Source organism: Solanum stenotomum, chromosome 7 (assembly GCF_019186545.1).
Source record: "Solanum stenotomum isolate F172 chromosome 7, ASM1918654v1, whole genome shotgun sequence".
Taxonomy (NCBI): Eukaryota; Viridiplantae; Streptophyta; class Magnoliopsida; order Solanales; family Solanaceae; genus Solanum; species Solanum stenotomum.
The window spans coordinates 52576364-52594843 of NC_064288.1; the positions used below are offsets into that span (position 1 = coordinate 52576364).

Sequence of the window (18480 nt, forward strand, 5' to 3'; positions counted from 1 at the left end):
CCCCCCCCCCCCCCCCCCCAATTTTTCCTTTCTGTCTGTGTTGTTTCCTTAAAATTTCTATTTGATGAAAAAGATTTGCTTGTTAGTAGGTAAGTATAATTTTTTTTGCGAACTTGTGTGCAAGAGGTCTCCATTAAAACAACAGCTCAAGGAGTTCCTATCTACAAAGGTCATCCAATCATCGCTGGAATATCTTGTGTGCTCAAGATATAGTTAAAAGATAACATGTTCATAGGATTGTAGCAAATTTCTTTCTTTCTATAAGTCCAACGAGTGTCAAATTGTTTTATCTGATGCATCCAGCTGTGGAGATAGCATCATATGCTGAACCTTCCATTTTTAATTTAAAAAACATACTTTTACTGGACACCATCCGCCTTTGTCATCCTTGTTAAAAAAAAGATACTTTTGCTGGAAGTTAACTTTAGCCGCGTTGCTCTGGTGAGAATTGCCTTGTTCTCCCTCTTAAGCAGTCTTATGTAGTATAACAAACTTTTGTATTGTTGTCCCTCCGAAAGCAATTACCCTGCTTCCTTAGTCAATATTGTCATGATAAATTAGGTAATAAATTCCTCCAGCTCTGTATCTACCGATCATGAGAAAGCTTCTAAGACTAATATTCCACAATATCCTACTATCGTCCATCCCACCATGATGAAAAAGCTTACAGATAATCATTACGGAGAAAGTTAGGAGATCTTTGGCGAACCACTAGACGGGCCTGGATTTAAAAGCTTTGCAGTTTGTCTGGTGATAAGTAAGCTGTCTTGGTTAGATCTTCTATGCCCATCAGTTTCCTGGCCCTTGAAAAGTCATGCATTATAATATTGTCTGGGATGAGATTAGGAGGTGCATTACTTATTTAAAGAGATATAGATCAGATTCATGCTCCAACATTAGTTCTGCAGCTTGGGGAGAAAGTTCCATAATGAAATGGTTGATAGATAGAAGGGAGAATGCCGCTGACAAAGAGGAGCTCTACCAGTCTCTCCTTTTTTTCATTCTCAAATATAGATTTTGTCAGTTAAAGGCTTTCAATAAGTCTGTCTAGTTGATAAATAGGGTGTAGAGCTTAAAGCTCGACCCTTTTTTGAATTCGTGCGAGACATTTCCCTTTGAAGGCTTAACTCTTATAAAGTTGATTTCGGCAATGAATCTACAAAATTTACCTTCAATTTTTTGAATATCTAACCATTGGAGTAGATAAAAAATTATTCATGTCATTTCAACTGTTCAAGTTTCGTTTTTCTTTAAATTTCAAAATCTGTCTGTTAAGTTCAAGTTAATTGGGTGCTGTGAAATGGTGAATGGACTGTAGAAGAATTTTGCATGCAGTTTTAGCAACTGTTGTCGTCCCGTGTTATTGGCTTTTCTTTTTTCCTGTGTTATCTTTCAACTTAGCAGTCACCTTGACTTTGTTGATGTGTTATACTAATTTTGGCATCTAATATAGTTAGAAAACAGTCTGAATAATTTTACCTGTGTTTGCCAGTCACGAAATGCATTGAAAAGCTTTGCAAGTCCAGAGGGGGATCATCTGACATTGCTTAATGTATACCGCGCTGCTGATGAGTTCTTTCAAAAGAACAAGATGGTACACAGTGAAGAAAAAGCTGAAAAGAATCTTAGAAAATGGTGCAAGGATAATTATATTAACAGTCGCTCTCTAAAACATGCTCGTGATATCCACAGGTAGGCATTATGTACTTCAACTTCAAGGAAAAATTATTGAAGATCTGTTCTGCTTTATGATTATTTCCACCTCGAGAAAAGGCCCAAAACAGTCCCTCATCTTTGCATTAAGACTCAAAATCATCCTTGAGTTTTCATATGGAGCACTAATAGTCCCTCATGTTCGCAATATTGGTGCACTTTTGGTCCTTCTCTAAAATTTTGCCTGTTTTTTAACATTGATTTTATCCATAATTTATGTATGGAATGTTCAATCGTCATTTTACATACTTAGTAGAAATAATAACTCGACATGGGAGAATGTGAGAAGAAAAACACATTATTTTGTTTAGTAGAAATTGTATTGCAGGTAAAGTCGAGAGGTTCATCACGACGATTTCATGTGCAATAGTACAATTTTTTCTTTTCTTACAACGTCATATGTTAAAATGTTCTTAGCTTAGTTGCAGTAATATTTCGTCTTAACAGAATAAGGTGTTCTTCTCACCTCCTCTCACATAGAATTATTATTTCTACTAAATATATAAAAAGACGATTGGGCATTCCTTATATAAAATTGTGGACAAAATTGATGTTAAAAAATATGCAAAAGTTTAGGGGAGGACCAAAAGTGCACCAATATTGCAAACATGAGGGACTATTAGTGCTCTATGTGAAAACTCAAGGATGACTTTGAGTCTTAACCCAAAGATGAGGGACTATTTTGGACCTTTTCTCATTTCCACCTCCACAATTCTCTTTAGAGAAGATGATAAAACACACACATTCACGTTTTTGTGAGTTTCCTTACCTGAACTATAAGGTGTTCACTTTTACTATTGAACTATCACCAACTATTTATCAAAACATACACCTGAACTATGAGTTGTTCCCTTTTCTTACCGTTCAGTTTTTGACCATTAACTCTTCTTTTTTCATGTGTTACATTCTTATGCTTATGCTCGTCATATTTCACTGTTATATAATGTATTTGCCGCTTCTTCTCATTTGTCTGGGTCCTTGAGTGTGTGAAAAATCTTAAGCTTTCTACCTATGTTGCAGTCAAATTGTGAGGAATGTTGAACAAATGGGTCTTCGCGTCACTTCTTGTGAAGATGATACGCTTCTCCTCCGCAGATGCCTTGCTGCCTCGTTTTTTCTTAAAGCAGCTATGAAGCAGCCTGATGGTGCATACAGGTTAAGATTAGTGGTTTTATTAGTCCAGCATCAATTAGTGTTATCTGTTTGGATTTCTATGACATATCATCTATTCGTTCTCGTATCTGACATTCATTTTAACTATCTACTGGGCAGGGTGACGTTAAGTGGTTTGATTGTGCAAATACACCCGTCTTCTGTCCTGTTCCGAGCCAAGCCAGAGTGTATAGTTTTCAATGAACTGGTTCATACTAACCATAGTTATGTCCGTAATGTCTCTAGAATCGATTACTTGTGGCTCGTTGAGCTGGCACCTCACTTGTATGCCGTGCAAGACTAAATGTGTTTCACTTGCCATAGTTATTATTAGTATCATTTATACTGGTGTGAGATCCCCTCCTTCAACAACACCTCCACAAGTGGGGTTTCGAGAGGGTGGGATGCACGTAGACCTTACCCCTTACCTTTGTGTGTGTGGTAAAGAGGTTGTTTCCGACCCTCGGCTCGAAAGGAATGTCATCAATTTTGCTTTTTGTGGTTTTAACAATTTCTCAGTTCCAACAAGCCTTGATGAGATCCTGTTTAGTTTTCGACATTTGTATGTTGTGAAATCGTCTTTGTAGTAAATTCCTTTTGTTGCTTCTATCACCTCTGTTAAAACAAGTTAAAATATATTGATGGCGTAAAAAAAAATTGTACTTCCAATCGGGATGGCAATGGGTGGCGTGGGGCGGATTGAAGCTTAACACACAAAATTTTAAATCCGCCTGCCATGCATAACAAATTTTTTTTCATTTTCAACCCACATTGCTCCGCATGAACCTGCCCTATATAATTATTTTAATATTTTCTTTTTCTAGTTAAGCTTGATAGTAAAAATAAAATTCATAAAATTAAATTCATTTTTTTATTAAGTTGTATTAATTTAATAGGGTAGTGACTTAAAATTTTATTTTTTGGAGGTCAATGGGAAACATGTAAGAAATTGAATTATTTTTTATTGAACTATTTTCATTTACTATCTTGAATATTTTAGTAGCTTTAAAGAAATTATCTTAATAAATAATGCTCTATCACTCTTATAACATGTAAAAAATTAAAATTAAGTTGAAATCCACATAAAATCACATATATCTTGCTCCGCATTAATTTTAAAAATCCCACTTCAACCCATCCACACAACCTTAAATCCATCCGCATAACCTTAAATCCGCTTCACCCCGTATCCGCCCTGCCACACCCCATTGTCATCCCCAACTTTCAAGCAATTTTGACTTCAATTCAAAAAAGTTTGCTCCATTTGAATGTCAGGATTTATGCATCAGTAAATTGTAAATATAAAATATTCAAACATATAAATTCACTATTTTTTGTGATGATTTACTCCTCTTATAAAAACTAACCGCAATCATTGGGATACTTAGAAATGTTTATTCCCTATTTATATTTATTTTGTTTCATATGTTTAATAAACATTTTTCTACTATATAAATTAAGACAATCTTTTAGATTAGTCAAACGAAATAACTTATATACACCTAAGACATCATCTAAATTTACTGAAAACAATTTTTTTACTTCAATAATTTACTGAAAGAAGTTTTTTCACTTCAATTGCGTTAATATGCAGTATTAATATTGCATTTTGTACAAATTAGTTGCTGTTCTCAATTAAAAACCACATTACACAGTGTTAATATTGCATTTTGTACAAATTAGTTGATGTTCTCAATTAAAAACCACATTACACAGTGTTAATTTCCTGAGACAAAGTCTATATTGTACATTAGTTTAAGGCTATTACTTTTAAGACTTTTGTTTTAACAGAAAGAAAGAAAAATGCAAGTATATCCATTAATAGAGAAAAATAGTGAAATGAATCTCCCACAGTTCTCTATTTTTCTACTTAAATTCTCACTTTGTTAGTAATGAGTAATATTGATACTTTTTGCAACTCCTATTGTTTTTAGCACACTCATTGTTCAAACTTGTTCAAACTACGAGACCATAACTAACTAGTAATATTATTGTTAATATATATTTATATTGGTAAGGATTGATTCAAGTTAATAAAATGTTGGCCATTTGTTTGCAATAGAATATGTTGGATGGTGTTATATAAAATTGTATTTACTAATATGAAGATGTTAATAATTTAATTTAAAATTTTATCTAAATTTAACCTAAAATAAAATCATCAAATTCATTATTAATTACTTAAAAAAAAATTATCTTGTTCTAAATATATATAAAAAATTCCCTTTACAAACTTGGGGCATGTTTTCTATGAAAGAACAAGCTTCAATGTAAATGGTGGAAGGAAGATCATGTTCTAGAAAGATGATTCGTTAGGAAGTGACAGTCTCAAACAACTTTTTATAGATATTTATCTACTAAATCAACAACAGAAGTCTACTCTACAAGAAGTATGGCTTCCTCAAGGGTGATGGAAATCAGTGGCGGATTCAAAATTTTTGTTTAAGCCAATAAAATACAATTTCAAGGAAGTACTAGTATATAGTTTATAAGTACAAAAAGTTAGTTTTGTTAGCAGAGAACTTTTAGCACGTTTGGATTTTTTTGGGTTTAAATCTACTCTTTTTTAAAAAAAAAACTTGAAAGATTGGTCCTGAAACTAAATGAAGAGAAGGTATTCGAACCTTGGACGTAAGGGTCAATCCAAAATGAGATTTGCCACTACACTACAACTTACTTCTTATTCATAAAAGGATTCAAAATTATTATATGTACATAAATTCAGAAAATTTATCTTATATATAAAGTGTTATTTTTTGTCAAGGGGATTCGGGTAAACCCCTGGAGACCACGTGGGTCCGCCCCTAATAGTGATACTCTCAGATGGAAATGCCATAACAAAGGTTTTTCATAGTCAGCTCTGCTTATAAGAGTTTGAATCAGATGAGATCTCAAATCAGTTTCTTACCTTGGAAGCTTATATGGAAAGTGAAAATTCCCTACAAAGTGGCAGTCTTCACTTAGCTGATAGTGAAAGAGGGTGTTCTAACTCAAGAAAATCTCATGAAGTGGGACATACAAATGTGTCCAAGATGCTTTTTTTTTTTTGTGAGCAAAAGGCATAGACAATCAACCATATGTTCTTACAGTGTAAAGTGGTTAGCCAACTATGAAATTTGTTTACTAGTTTCAGAGGCATAAGGTGGACTATGCCTAAAAAAACAGTTAATATCTTAAAACGTCACTCAACTTTGAGAATTTTTCTAACAAAGTCATTGAACTTTTTTTTATATCAATAAAATCACTCAACTTAGATCTTTATATTAATAAATTCACTTTATTAAATTTATCATTAAAAAAATTGACATAGCAAAATAAATTATTTTTTATGCTATGTAAATATAAATTCCATAAATAAATAAAATCAAAGAAAAATCATTCAAAGAAAGTTTATGAATAAACTTAATCGGTGCAATAATATTATAATTTTATTATGTATTTACAATTAAAAATTTATCACAATGGACGTTATTCTAATAATAAATTTTGTAAGACGTCAATTTTTTTTATACGCTAGTGACCGCAATAATTTAATATTGCAGTTATTAAGCCAATTATTTGTGAATTGTGAGGACAATTTTTACTGGTCTTTTTTTGGGGAGAAAAACATCCATTGTAATACATTTTTAAATTTTGAATATAGAGTAATACCATAATATAATTTTCACTAATTAAGTATTTCGTTAATTTTTTTTTGATGAGTTTTCGTTAATCTTTTTTATGTGTGGGGTTCATATTACATAGCATAAAAACAATTTATTTTGTTATGTTAATTTTTTTAATAATAATTTTAGTTGAGTGATTTTATTGATATAAAAATCTAAGTTGAGTGATTTTTTTGATATAAAAATCTAAGTTGAGTGATTTTTTTGATACAAAAGAAAGTTGAATGACTTTACTAGATAAATTCTCTAAGTTGAATGATCTTTTGAGATATTAACTCCTAAAACAACAACTGGAACAATGAGGGGAGTGGTAGCACATACCAAAAACAGATGGAGAATTTGGAATCAGAGAAATTCAAGATGTTTCAAAAGTATCAATAGTCCTTTGCATATGATTAAAATGAACTGCATTATCACTTTTTGATATTTGTGTAGTTCAGAGTGTATAGATGATCATGTAGCAATTATAGATATCTTAGGATTCTTGTAAGATGAGTTAGAACCTAGAGATAGATTTTCTTTTTTGGATTACTGAGACTACTCAGTTATATGTAGCTCTGTGATGTAAATTCTTGAGATCCCAACTTTAGTGCTGAAGATTTATATACAAACTTGTTGCCTAGTCAAAAATAAAATAAAATAATGCTTATGATTCTCCATTTAGTAAGACTAATTTTGCCTACTCTATAATCCCATTAAAAAGAAATACTCCTAATTAATATGACTCTTAAATTAGTTAAGGGTAAATAGAAATTGCAAAAAGAAACAACCTTAAATCACAATCTACACACTATATCATAACATTAAGTTTTTCTTTTGGTCATTTTATAAATATTATGTCTAGAACAGTTGGTGCACACCTCGATTAATTGCACGAGGTATCTACTATCTCCACTAGAACTTATATAGAGTACATATGTCCACCGAACCTTGGATAGATGAAAAGAAACCACCTAATATTTTTGCCTCTACAAGAATTTGACCCTGGGACCTCATCATTCTCAATCCAATTCAGACCACTTGATCGCACTTCCATCCTTCTTTCTTTGTTATAATACATTGTAGGTAGAGGCAAAACCAAAGTTTGAAGTTTACATGTTCTAAGCTTGTCATCAAATCCTAGCTCGTTTTAGTTACAGGGTTCACAATTAAATATTTATACAAGTAGCAAAAGCTACAGAAGTCACCCAAACTTGTATACAATATTGTAACCCAACAATTAGTATCCATCTTATTGTCATCTTCTGCTATAATCAGATCACTGCAATATACTGAGCAAAGCCTGCAATCATAAATTAGTTTTACGCCTTTGTTTAGATTTTTGTTGGGTTGATTTCTCAGATGGTTACTCAATCAATTGAGTTATTACCTCAGAAAGTCACTTGGTTTCAATTTTCTTAAACAAAGAAGGTGACTTTTTGAGGTGAGAAATCAACTGGACTTTTGTTTGAACAAAAAGAATAAAAAATGAACTCAATCATGTTAATATAAAAAGATAGTGAAATGAATCTCTTAATTGTTTATGTTTTCCTACCTGAACTCTCTCACTTTGGTGCCAGTGGTTAGTTTTGGTACTATGTTTCAGCTCCTGTTCTTTTCACGCCCTCTGTTCAAACTCCGAGACCATCTGTTTGGTAACCAAAATGCGAGATAATATCTCAGATGGTCACTCAACTAAAGGTTCTTATCTCAGAAAGTCACTCAACTTGAAAGGCTAGCATGAAATTTACCTCGGCGAATTTGTTTGTTGAATAATCCACCCTGTTGTAACTATCTCAACCAGAAGGCGAAGATTTCAATAGCAGTAATCTGTACATAGGAGCGCCACGTTCTATAACATGTTGCTCCCAATCCGATCGAATGCCAAAGGGATTTTCGTTCAACCATCCATCTTGGTGACTTGTGATATCTTCCAAATCATGCATTACTGTGAGTTTGCCCTTGCCATATTTCATAAATTCTTTTTTCATTCTCACTGCAACTTCTTTTACATCAGATTGGAGAAATACCTGTGTTTAAGATAACAGATTTGTATTAGTACTCTTCTTCTCTTCTTCTCTCATGAAATGATTTTTGTCCGTCTCACGCAAGACATATCAGCCCGAGCCACTTTTGGGTATCTGAGGAAGACTATGAATGTTTGCACCTTACACAACCATTAAAGGACAAAACAAGAAAAGAAAAAGGTGAATTCATGGAGTCTTTGTTGGTTGATTGCACTCCCCCCCCCCCCCCCCTCTCAAGCAAAATTAATCTTGAAATGTATGTATGTATATATATAGACACATTCTCTTGATATTTTAACAAATTTTTTTTTGATGACAAGGGAAACCCGCAGCCGCTACCCTTTGGGTGTGCACAGGTAAAACCCCCGCTCCATGCAATAGCTCGCAAACCACATAGGAGAGGTTACCCGCACTGGGCAAGCCCGGTGCGACGAGCTCGACCCAGAAGCAAACACCTTGCTTTCGCTGGCAAGGGGTTTCGAACTTGAGACTTCCAACATGGAAGTCCCAAGCCCAAACCACTGGGCCATCCCGAAGGTTTTTTTTTTTATTTTTTTAACAAAATTCCCACCTTCATGAGTTAACTTTCCGAGTTGAGTTAGAGCTAAGGTCCAATTACTTAACAAGGTACCAAAGCCAAACTCATCCTTGTCATGTTTCCAAATGACTTTAGACATTTATAATATGTGTTGACAAACTTCTAAAATCAACTTTATCTTGAAAGTGTTTTCTTTTTGGGAAAATGCATAAGTACCCCCCAGCCTATGCCCGAAATCCCAGAGACACACCTAACCTTTACTAAGGTCCTATTACCCCCCGAACTTAATTTATCTATAATATTCTACCACTTTTCGGCCTACGTGGCACTATCCTCAAAAAAAATGTCAACATGCGCTGGGCCCACAAGATAGTGCCATGTAGGCCAAAAAGGGATAGAATATTACATATAAAATAAGTTCGGGAGGGTAATAGGACCTTAGTAAAGGTTAGGTGTGTCTCTGGGATTTCGGGTATAGGCTGGGGGGTACTTATGCATTTTCCCTTTCTTTTTTGCAAAAGTGTTTTTGGTGAGAAGTAGTTTGTGTTAGGATAATCAATTTTAAAAGCACTTTAGAACAGCAATTAGTATTTGGCCAAGCTTTTCAAAAGTTCTTCCGAGTGTATTTGCGCTTTTGAGGAAATCTATTTTTTTAGCTTTTGAAAAATAGTTTTGCTACTCCCCGGAAGCATTTATTCTCTCCCAAAAGTTTCACCAAGCACCTCACTTTTTAAAAATAAGCAGTTTTGGCCTCCCAAAAGCTTGGTCAAACAGGCTATTAGTCCTGAGCGTGTAGGGGCCAAGAGTGTTAAAGTGCTTCCTCATTGATTGAGGGAATGGATTGACTTTTATATGATCTTGATTAATCCTCACCTTGTGAGCTAATGTTTGGGATTGCGATTTAAACCCAAGGTCCACTTTCTTAACAATATCTGTCATTTATGTTACTACTTGAATCACGTCAAACTTTTGTTGCTTATTCAATCACACACAGAATAACAATTCAACACGAAACGTAAATGCATATCAGAGACGCATAGCACCAAAGAGCTGCATTTATCATACCTTCCCATCAGGAGCTACCAAGTCTGCTATTGCTTCAACTAATGATCTCTGCACCATCCTCCATCGGTGTTCTGTTTTATTGAAATCTGGATTTGGACACTGCAGTTGCGAGGAAAGTTATATTAGTGGTAAACAAATTTACTACTTCCTTTTCATCTTTAATGTAGCACCACAGGAAACAATAGTATAATAACCATGTTTTCATAATTGGATGGTCATATCCAATTGTATCTCCAAACACATCCGTAAGCATCAAAAAGTTATTCATCTATATTTTTTACTACTCTCTCTGGTTCAATTTGTTTGTCTGGTTTTGACTTGGCACGATGTTTGAAAAAGTTAAGATGATTTTTGAATAATAAAGCAACTAAATATATGTCAAACTTGATTGTTTCGTGTTATTAACATATAAGCAAATTACATGGCCAGCCTTGACCATGGCATTTTGATATGTATCTTAGATTCTATTCAAAAGAAGCAACAAAATGCTACCTACCTGAATTGACACAAGCACAAGATCACCAGGGTAACTGGAAACAATGGATCGGAATGTTGATGTGGCATTTGTTGCTATGAAGTATCTAGGAACAAAACACGAAATCAGAACACAGATGATACAGGACTACCTGCTGCTATAATACAAGTACAATGGTTAGTACACATGATTTTAAGGCAGCTACATCGACAATCTTCAACAACATATTTTAGGAGATTAATGGACCTGACATTCATATTTCGTTATTGTTTGTTACGTACTTTATTCCCCCTTTTTGTTTGCCACAAATATACTTGTTTGGCCCAGAGTAAGAATATGAAAGCTCCCCTAGATGACTACACAAGTCAGTTGGAAATAGAAGCATAACGAAACTGTTTTACGCTGTCAGTCAGGCAATATATATTTGGAACACATTGACAACTTAAAACAGTTTGCCATACACTTAAACAGTTGCCTTATACTGGGAACAATTTGGAACAGCTCCTCCGGAAAATTCTAATCATGTACATATCTTATATAGCAATTACGTAGGGAGGACAACACGTACCCATTTGTCATTCCAGATTGAGAAACATGATCAAGACAACGTCTTACCAACTGGAAAAATGTAAAGTCAAAATTGTTAAACTTAGAACAGGATTTATTTTTTAAAAAGGCAGCAGAAGAAACATTCTGCATAAGACTAAAACCTTTTCATTTCTCTCCAGTCCAAGAAAGTTCCAATCCTTCCTCATCTTTGCCATTCTGGTAAGAAATAAGCCGTTGCCTGTAATTTTATGCTTTCATCTGTGAGAACTAAGAACTAATTGTGTCCTTAAATGCTGCACAACAGTGTGGGCTTCGATATGTTAGCTAAAGCTAAGGAAATGGAAAAATAAAACTAAAAGTTTTATTTGTTAACATAAGGTGGTTGTTTCCCTCTCACTATATGTCGAATTTTCTTTTTACCATACAAAAATCAATCAGCCAAGATAGGACTATATGTCTATAAACAAGTTTTAACATATACTCCCTATGTTTTTCAGTGAAATAAAAGTTCTATGAAATGGTTGTAAGACCAACAATGTTACATAGAAACAGAAATTGGGCTTCTAAGGCCCAATATATCTGCAAAATGAGTGTGATAGGAAATGCAGACTTAAGACAAGTGTGGTCATATAAGATCAGAACTGATCACATCCAATAGAAAGTGCAAATAGCAAGCATAGAGGATAGAGAAAGGTGACTTGAGATAGTTCAGTCGTGTCCTCCGTAGACCTCCATGGAGTGAAATGAACATTGAGGATTTATATAACCAACCCCAAGTCCCCAACTAGCCTGAGATTGAAGTATACTTGTTCTTGTACTTGAAAGTCTAGCACAAACATTGCTTGTTATAAACTATACGACTGATTTGCAGATATATAAATAGAGAAACTAGGGGTTTAAGCTTACTTCACGATTATTGGGGAAACAGTGGATTCATTGCTCACAAATAGGGGAATTAGTGGATTCATTGTAAATATGAAGTTGTTATTGGCGTAATCAAATGACTATACACATTCAAACACAAATAATCTGATAGATTTATAGAAAGATTGAATCAGGGAAAAGAGAGATTTACCACTTCCTACGTCAACAACAAGAGGTAGGGTCATACTGGCATATAAAGCATCCCAATTCAACTCAAATGGATATGCCTGCACAAACGCCAAACACTCAATTAGTTCTGAAGCTAACACACATCTATTGGTAAGCATACTTTAAATATTAGTTGGCACGTTCAAAGTCAAGTTCCATGTGAATGATTAGCAGCACTTCAATTGACCATTAAAGTACTTAGAAGACAGGAAAAGGGGAAAAACGTGCAATGTATGTCGTGCAGTTAAACAGAAAAGAAGTCGTAGTGGGGGCAAGTCAGTAAATCTTTTATCAGTAATAAAGACTCCGACACCTTGCATTACTACTCTACTCTAAGTAAATATTTCCCAACATAAATGATTCTACCACCCTAGCTAGTACGCTCCACTTAACATGAGAATAGTCATAGTTTCCTCATTACATAAGGTAGGGGCATCGGGAACAACCTCTCTATCTTCACAAGGTAGGGGTAAGGCTGAGCACACATCACCCTCCCCGGAACTCACCTGTGAGATTACATTGGTATGTTGTTGTTGTTACATAACACTTGGCCAATGTTGCAAACATTAGTTAAGATGTGAATGGGAGGGGTTATTGATGAGCTTATTAATTCTTGTATCATTTTCTATTGAATGAAATCTTTGTCCTTATCCATGTATCTTCCTCCTTTTCTCTATTGATACGATATCCTTTTTCTATCTAGAAAACTTGAGGAAGTTGGATCCAAGACAAGTGGGATGGTTGTTACTTGTTAGCAATGTGTTTCAGGGATTTAAAATTTCTTTAACACAGCATGTTGAGTTAGAAAAGGCTTACTCTATCTAGTGCCAAGAGCCCGTGAAGCTTTCTCCCTTTCAGAAACTCCCAGACAATGGAAGCATTTTCAATCATATCAGCTGTAACATGGCTTGATTTCCCAACAATTGTCTCACATGCCTGTTTGCCAACCACAATAAGATCACAGTTCTTTTGACTAAGATTATAAAGCATCGCAGCTAAGTTGGATGCTCCAGCAGATTCTTGATGTGATGAGCTGAACTTTACAGCTCCAATCCACAAAATTTTCTGAAAAAACAATGAAAGCATACTTCTCTGAGCATATATTGTTTCCACAGAATAGATTGTTCAAAAAAAAAAATCATCATCTTAAGTTAAATGATAAGACACAGAAATTTCCACACCAATTTCATAGATGCAAATTAAAGGTTGAACCTACCATTGCAATCATGACAAGACAGATCCTATGCACTCTTATCGAACTAGTCAAAGAGCACCAAACGGAGACCTCAACATTGAGCAAGCACATTTAATTCTAACCTTCAGCAGAAGGAACTTCAGAGATTACCTTGCATCTTGAAAGCACGGAGATCATTTCCTCCAATGTGTTCGGTCCAACATCAACAGGTTTCCATCCTAAGGGAAAACATTTGAAATCCTTACATATATTAGAAACTATCATCCCAATGGTAAATACTACAGAGATATTCTCAAACTTTCAGAAACAAAAGTAGCTTGAGCTCACACGAATGGAGTTCCCTAAATAACCCAAAATTATCAGAGAGGACTCAGAATTTATCATTTATTAATGTACAACAATACGGTGTTTCAATTGCAATGATTAATGATAGTAATGTTGGACGAAAACATCACCCAACAGAACTGCATAGCCTTCTTTTTTCTTTCTGGTAAGCTAATTTTCAGGTGATTGATGGTCTCATTTCCAAGAAAAAGACAAAAAGAGAGCAAGAAAAATGGCATGGTTCAAAGATCTTCAAAATTTTCAGTTGCTAGATCCAAAACAGTGACAACAACAGTGACCTTCACATTTGGTGGCCAACCTTGGCTACATAATGGAGCCAATAGAACTGAGACGTCCAATAGCCAGAAAAATGAAGTTTGTTACTCCATCCGTTTCAATTTTTTTGTCTTTCCTTTCTAGTCCGTTTCAAAAAGAAAGGCAACTCTTTAATTCTAACTTTCCACATGACATTGTTTAAGATAATGAGATTAAAGGGTATTTTGGTACATTCTACATATCTTTATTTATGACACGAGACTCAAAGTCAAAACTCTTCTTTACTTTCTTAAACTCCGTGTCAAGTCAAAACTAGACAAACTAATTGAAACGGAGGGAGTATATATTTCACTTTTTTAATTGTTCAGCGATCTCTTGTCCATTTAGTCCTTAATCTAGCAAATGAAACAATGCAGAACTTGGGGCTAGGTTGAAGATTTAAGAGATTTAACTTTACCATCCATGATATGATTAGCAGGAAAAATATTCATCTGCGACGGATAATAATCATTGAGGCACCAAAAGTCTTTTGGTAATATGATTTGTACTCCTCTTGCCTTTGCAGCCTCAACTAGCACATGGGCTGCCTCTAGTGATTCTTGTTCCACCAATTCCATAGGAACAGGTAATCCAAAAGCATGCATTATTTGAAATGCAGCATCGCCAACAAACACTAGGCCGTCACATCTAGATGCCAAAAATAGCAAGGCTGCTGCTTTCCCAGCGAGATTACCACCAACCTGCATTGCATCTTAAATTATCACTTGCAATATATGAACCAAAAAAGCCCTATTCTCATTTTAATCAAGAACCTGAAAAATACTTAGAAAGAGATTCTCGGATGCATACTATTGCAAAATAGGGCCTCTTGTTCATCTCGATTATCTTCTGCAGTTGAGACATTTGCTCGTCAAAGTGAAATCCAGCAATGGACGCATAGCAGAAGCCGGTAATACCAACATTTGATGCAAGAATCTTATGTGATTGAAAAAATGTATCATTAACAAAGATATCCACGCCAGATGATAGGCGTCGTGAAAACTCTGAACTATTGGCTTGCTCCTGCTTAAAGTGAGAAAGGTTCTCAAGAAGAAGGATGTCAGATTTATGTCTGTCTTCCATCAGGGACTGCTCAAATCCAGAACCAAACTCCACTGGTATGACTTTTTGTTCAAGCTCTGACGATAGAAATTCTGAAGAATACATTATCTAGATCAATTGAACTCCATTTAAAACAAGTTTTGTGAACATTAAAAAAAGAAGAAGAAGTGTATCAAAACAGGCCCTTCATCCTTGCCTAGAATATTGTGCCTACATAGGGTTTTCATACTTTGGGAGGCTAAGCCTAAGTTCACAGCAGTGTTCTCGAAGGTGCTTTTAAGTCCTGAAGCGAGGCTCAAAACATGTTGAGCGAATGAGCGCTTCACCTCGCTTAATGTGCACTTCAATGTCATCAAGGCTCTAAGACAAACATTCCTTACAAATGAGCGTTTCATGAAGAGGCGACACTAAACAATTGATATTTCATTTTATCATAAAAAAATCATTTTCTTAGTCCATATATTTGTTATTCATGCTTATAGTCTTGGACTAAACATGCAAAATGGTATATTTTTTCTGCATTTGCGCCTCTTCTAATTAAAGCCCACACTTTATTGCGCTTAAGCACCAACGGACCTTAAAGCTTTTTTTCGCATTTCGATTTTGATAACACTGGTTCACAGATGGGGAAAAGCAGCATGAAAACTTAGTGAAAAGTAAGAAATTTGTAAACCTGCAACATATTCCAATTTGAGAAGCTGCAAGTCAGCTCTCACACTCCAGTTACTGATTAGAATTAACTTTGCTCCAGCTTTGTGTAGATACTTGATGGTTGAAATTATACAAGCTGCTGGAGACTGCTGTTTCTTGTGCTCCCTTAGCAGGATGGTCAAATCCAATCTGACCATGACAACTTTTCCAATTAGCTCCTCCTCCGGGAAGTTTCTTAGGGTTTGCACGTGAGGTAAGATATCGGAATCTCTCCCATCACAAGCTTCAGCCTAAAAGTGGATTCTTGTCTGAGTAAGAAGAACAGACAGCACACTGAATATGGCACATGAAAAAACAACAAATATTGTCACGTATGACACAAGCTATAGAAAACTGGATTTTTGATCCAATGTTCAGTAACATGTTTTCTTTTCTAGGATGTGAAATTATTTGAACAGAAACAAGAATAGACAGGCCAGTTAAAAACACGTTGAATTCCAGCAAACAAATACTTTTATTCACAAACTACAACTAAAATATTATGCATGACAAACTAACTTAATCTCCATGTTCATTCAAACGTGTACCACACCACATGAAGTGGTCGAAAGGAGCACTTTGGTACATCAATACTTTCCTAGTATTTTGCTGACAACACTGCTCAAACTAAGAGGTCAAGTTTTAATCATTGTAGAGAACTACAGCATATGCCATACAAAAATGACTTCTTTTATTACTGCGTGTGAAATAGGCCCACTTCTCTATCCTTCTCCACTTGAATACTCGACTTGGTTCAACAGCTCTCGTGACGTGTGTGGAGTACCTTAGCCATTGAACCAAAACCTTGCAGCTGCTGACTACAAGTGACTTAAATCTTAATAATACGACCGGAAAACAACAACAACTATCCAGGTACTTACAGTAAAACCAAATTATCCAGAGACTTCAATTCTTTTAACATTCGTAACAAAAAAGATGTAAGCATCTAAAATGTAACCTAAGGTCAGGGATCAGATTCACTTACTGACAATTTTTCGTTGATAAGATGCAAGACCTTTTGAGACTTTGGAGTTATAATTTCAACCAACAACAGTTGTTATATACAATACTCCACAATGATTGATTAGGAGATACTGAGACACTTGCTAATAATTAATACGCAACTCCGTGATTTCCAATAGATTTGGTTCTAATTTGAGATTCTTTAACAATAGCAAATACATATTGCATCAGTAAATACTGCTATTTACCTATACCTAATTCATTCATGAAAGCCAATACTTTTATTGGTTATATCAAGAAGAGAAATGTCATTTAATTCAATTGAATATGATGCACAGAAGTACAGTTAACACATATAGAAATAGAATAATCAAAGTTGAAGCATTAAATTAGGGATAAAAGAGAACGATAAGCGAATTCAGATTACTAGTTAGCAAAAAAATATGTGCATTATATGTCTGTTTATTGGATATGGCGCATTGTTTGACTCTTGGGGATTCAGAGCACAAGAAACATAAGCACGGACAGAGCTAGGCGGCACAAATTTTGTCGGAAAATTACACTACATGGTCAAAATTATTTTTTCTTGGCTTCTTCGTATGTTTACTTTTCTATAATTTTAACTCCTTCAGTGAAAATACTGACTCCGCCATTGGTAAAAACATCATTTGGTAGGTAATGCAGCAGTTAGGGGTATGTACGTATAATAACTTAGATACATGAGTAGTAAGTCGAGTATTACCTCCTCTCGAAATGAATGCAGATCAGCATGATCAGCCAGCTCCAAATTTAAACCTGGAAAAAACAAACCAAATCGAGACCCCGGTCAATAACAGCAAGATAACAAGATTTTGAACTATTTTTGTTCCATCACTTGGTACATCAAATTTTGGTACTAACCTTGTTGTAAAAATTGAATCTTTTTACATTTTTGAACTGCAGAACATTTCCCATATGATAAACGCAGTCTAATTTGTTGCAAATCTTGAAATTTTGTACAACCATTGTGGAAATTTGATATTCTAGGTAAAGAGTATCCTAAGAAGAATTCCAGAACATAACTCATCCTTTTGTTCTTTCACTATGAATCAAACTTTGAAGTACAGTCTGCAAGAAAAATACCAAATTTTCCATAGGAACAATAAACAAAAATTACAAACAATCTTAGTAGCTTGGTTGGTTGACTATCTAAACTTACTTTCCTTCCCCGTTTACCCTTCCCAACCCCAATTTTTTAAAAATAAAATGAAAATTACTCATGAAAAACACAGTATCTAATATAGTAATTATTATATCAATACAACTAAAAAATGATGCAAAAATTAGCAAATTACTTACCTGAAATGGCTAACAAGAGTGACAAGTTGAATGAAGATAAAATGTCTAGAGACAATATATATATATATTTTTTATTATATAGTTTTAAGAAAAGAAATTTGCATTGATGTCCCTCTCTAGTTTGAGACAATACATATACATCCCTTCAAGAATTAAGAGTTACAGAATCCTCCCTCAAATTAAGCTCTGGTATAAATAATAAGAGTATTAATGTAGTACTATTACTCTCGTAGTTTATATGATATTGTTCAGATTTCAATAGTTAAATAATTTAATTTTGATCGTGTATTCGAATATAATTTTTTTAAATAAAATTTAATGTTTAAAAAATTAGGATC

At 34.5% G+C, this 18480-nt stretch overlaps 3 protein-coding genes across 7 annotated transcripts in view; 2 read left to right on the forward strand and 1 right to left on the reverse strand.

The window, feature by feature from the left end:
• The window catches only part of LOC125871201 (pre-mRNA-splicing factor ATP-dependent RNA helicase DEAH10), a 15906-nt gene extending 12393 nt beyond the window's left edge, over window positions 1–3513 (forward strand). The window contains exons 11-13 of the mRNA XM_049551802.1: window positions 1493–1692; window positions 2734–2868; window positions 2986–3513. Of these exons, the coding sequence (XP_049407759.1) occupies window positions 1493–1692; window positions 2734–2868; window positions 2986–3169 (519 nt within the window). The 3' untranslated portion in view covers window positions 3170–3513. The remainder of the gene's footprint in view (window positions 1–1492; window positions 1693–2733; window positions 2869–2985) is intronic.
• Window positions 1–18480, forward strand: part of LOC125870200 (uncharacterized) — a 390460-nt gene that overhangs the window by 102062 nt on the left and 269918 nt on the right. The window lies entirely within an intron of this gene.
• Window positions 7527–18195, reverse strand: LOC125870177 (phosphoglycerate kinase, cytosolic-like). Of its 4 annotated transcripts, XM_049550526.1 has the most exons (16): window positions 18143–18195; window positions 17705–17911; window positions 17547–17599; window positions 15825–16092; window positions 14900–15243; window positions 14508–14790; window positions 13601–13668; window positions 13072–13320; window positions 12239–12314; window positions 11325–11401; window positions 11183–11232; window positions 10636–10720; window positions 10140–10238; window positions 8261–8539; window positions 8065–8157; window positions 7527–7812 (listed from the first exon to the last, which is right to left on the reverse strand). In XM_049550526.1, the coding sequence occupies exons 2-14, from the start codon at window positions 17868–17870 to the stop codon at window positions 8306–8308; spliced, it is 2052 nt and encodes a 683-aa protein (XP_049406483.1). In that variant the 5' UTR covers window positions 17871–17911; window positions 18143–18195; the 3' UTR covers window positions 7527–7812; window positions 8065–8157; window positions 8261–8305. The 4 variants fall into 4 exon arrangements, with proteins under 4 accessions (XP_049406483.1, XP_049406484.1, XP_049406485.1 ...); XM_049550527.1 differs by lacking the exons at window positions 17705–17911; window positions 18143–18195 and having other exon boundaries at window positions 7532–7812; window positions 15825–16110; window positions 17547–17597; XM_049550528.1 differs by lacking the exons at window positions 7527–7812; window positions 8065–8157 and having other exon boundaries at window positions 8448–8539; window positions 10636–10709.

Bases quoted from the DNA above. Each gene is read 5' to 3' on its own strand.
- LOC125870177 (XM_049550526.1), bottom strand. From the start codon at position 17,870: ATGAGTTATGTTCTGGAATTCTTCTTAGGATACTCTTTACCTAGAATA. The intron at 17,600-17,704 runs GTTAGTACCAAA...TGTTTTTTCCAG, and splicing joins GATTCAATTTTTACAACAAG to GTTTAAATTTGGAGCTGGCT. The intron at 8,540-10,139 runs GTATGATAAATG...TCTTAAACACAG, and splicing joins TGGTAGCTCCTGATGGGAAG to GTATTTCTCCAATCTGATGT.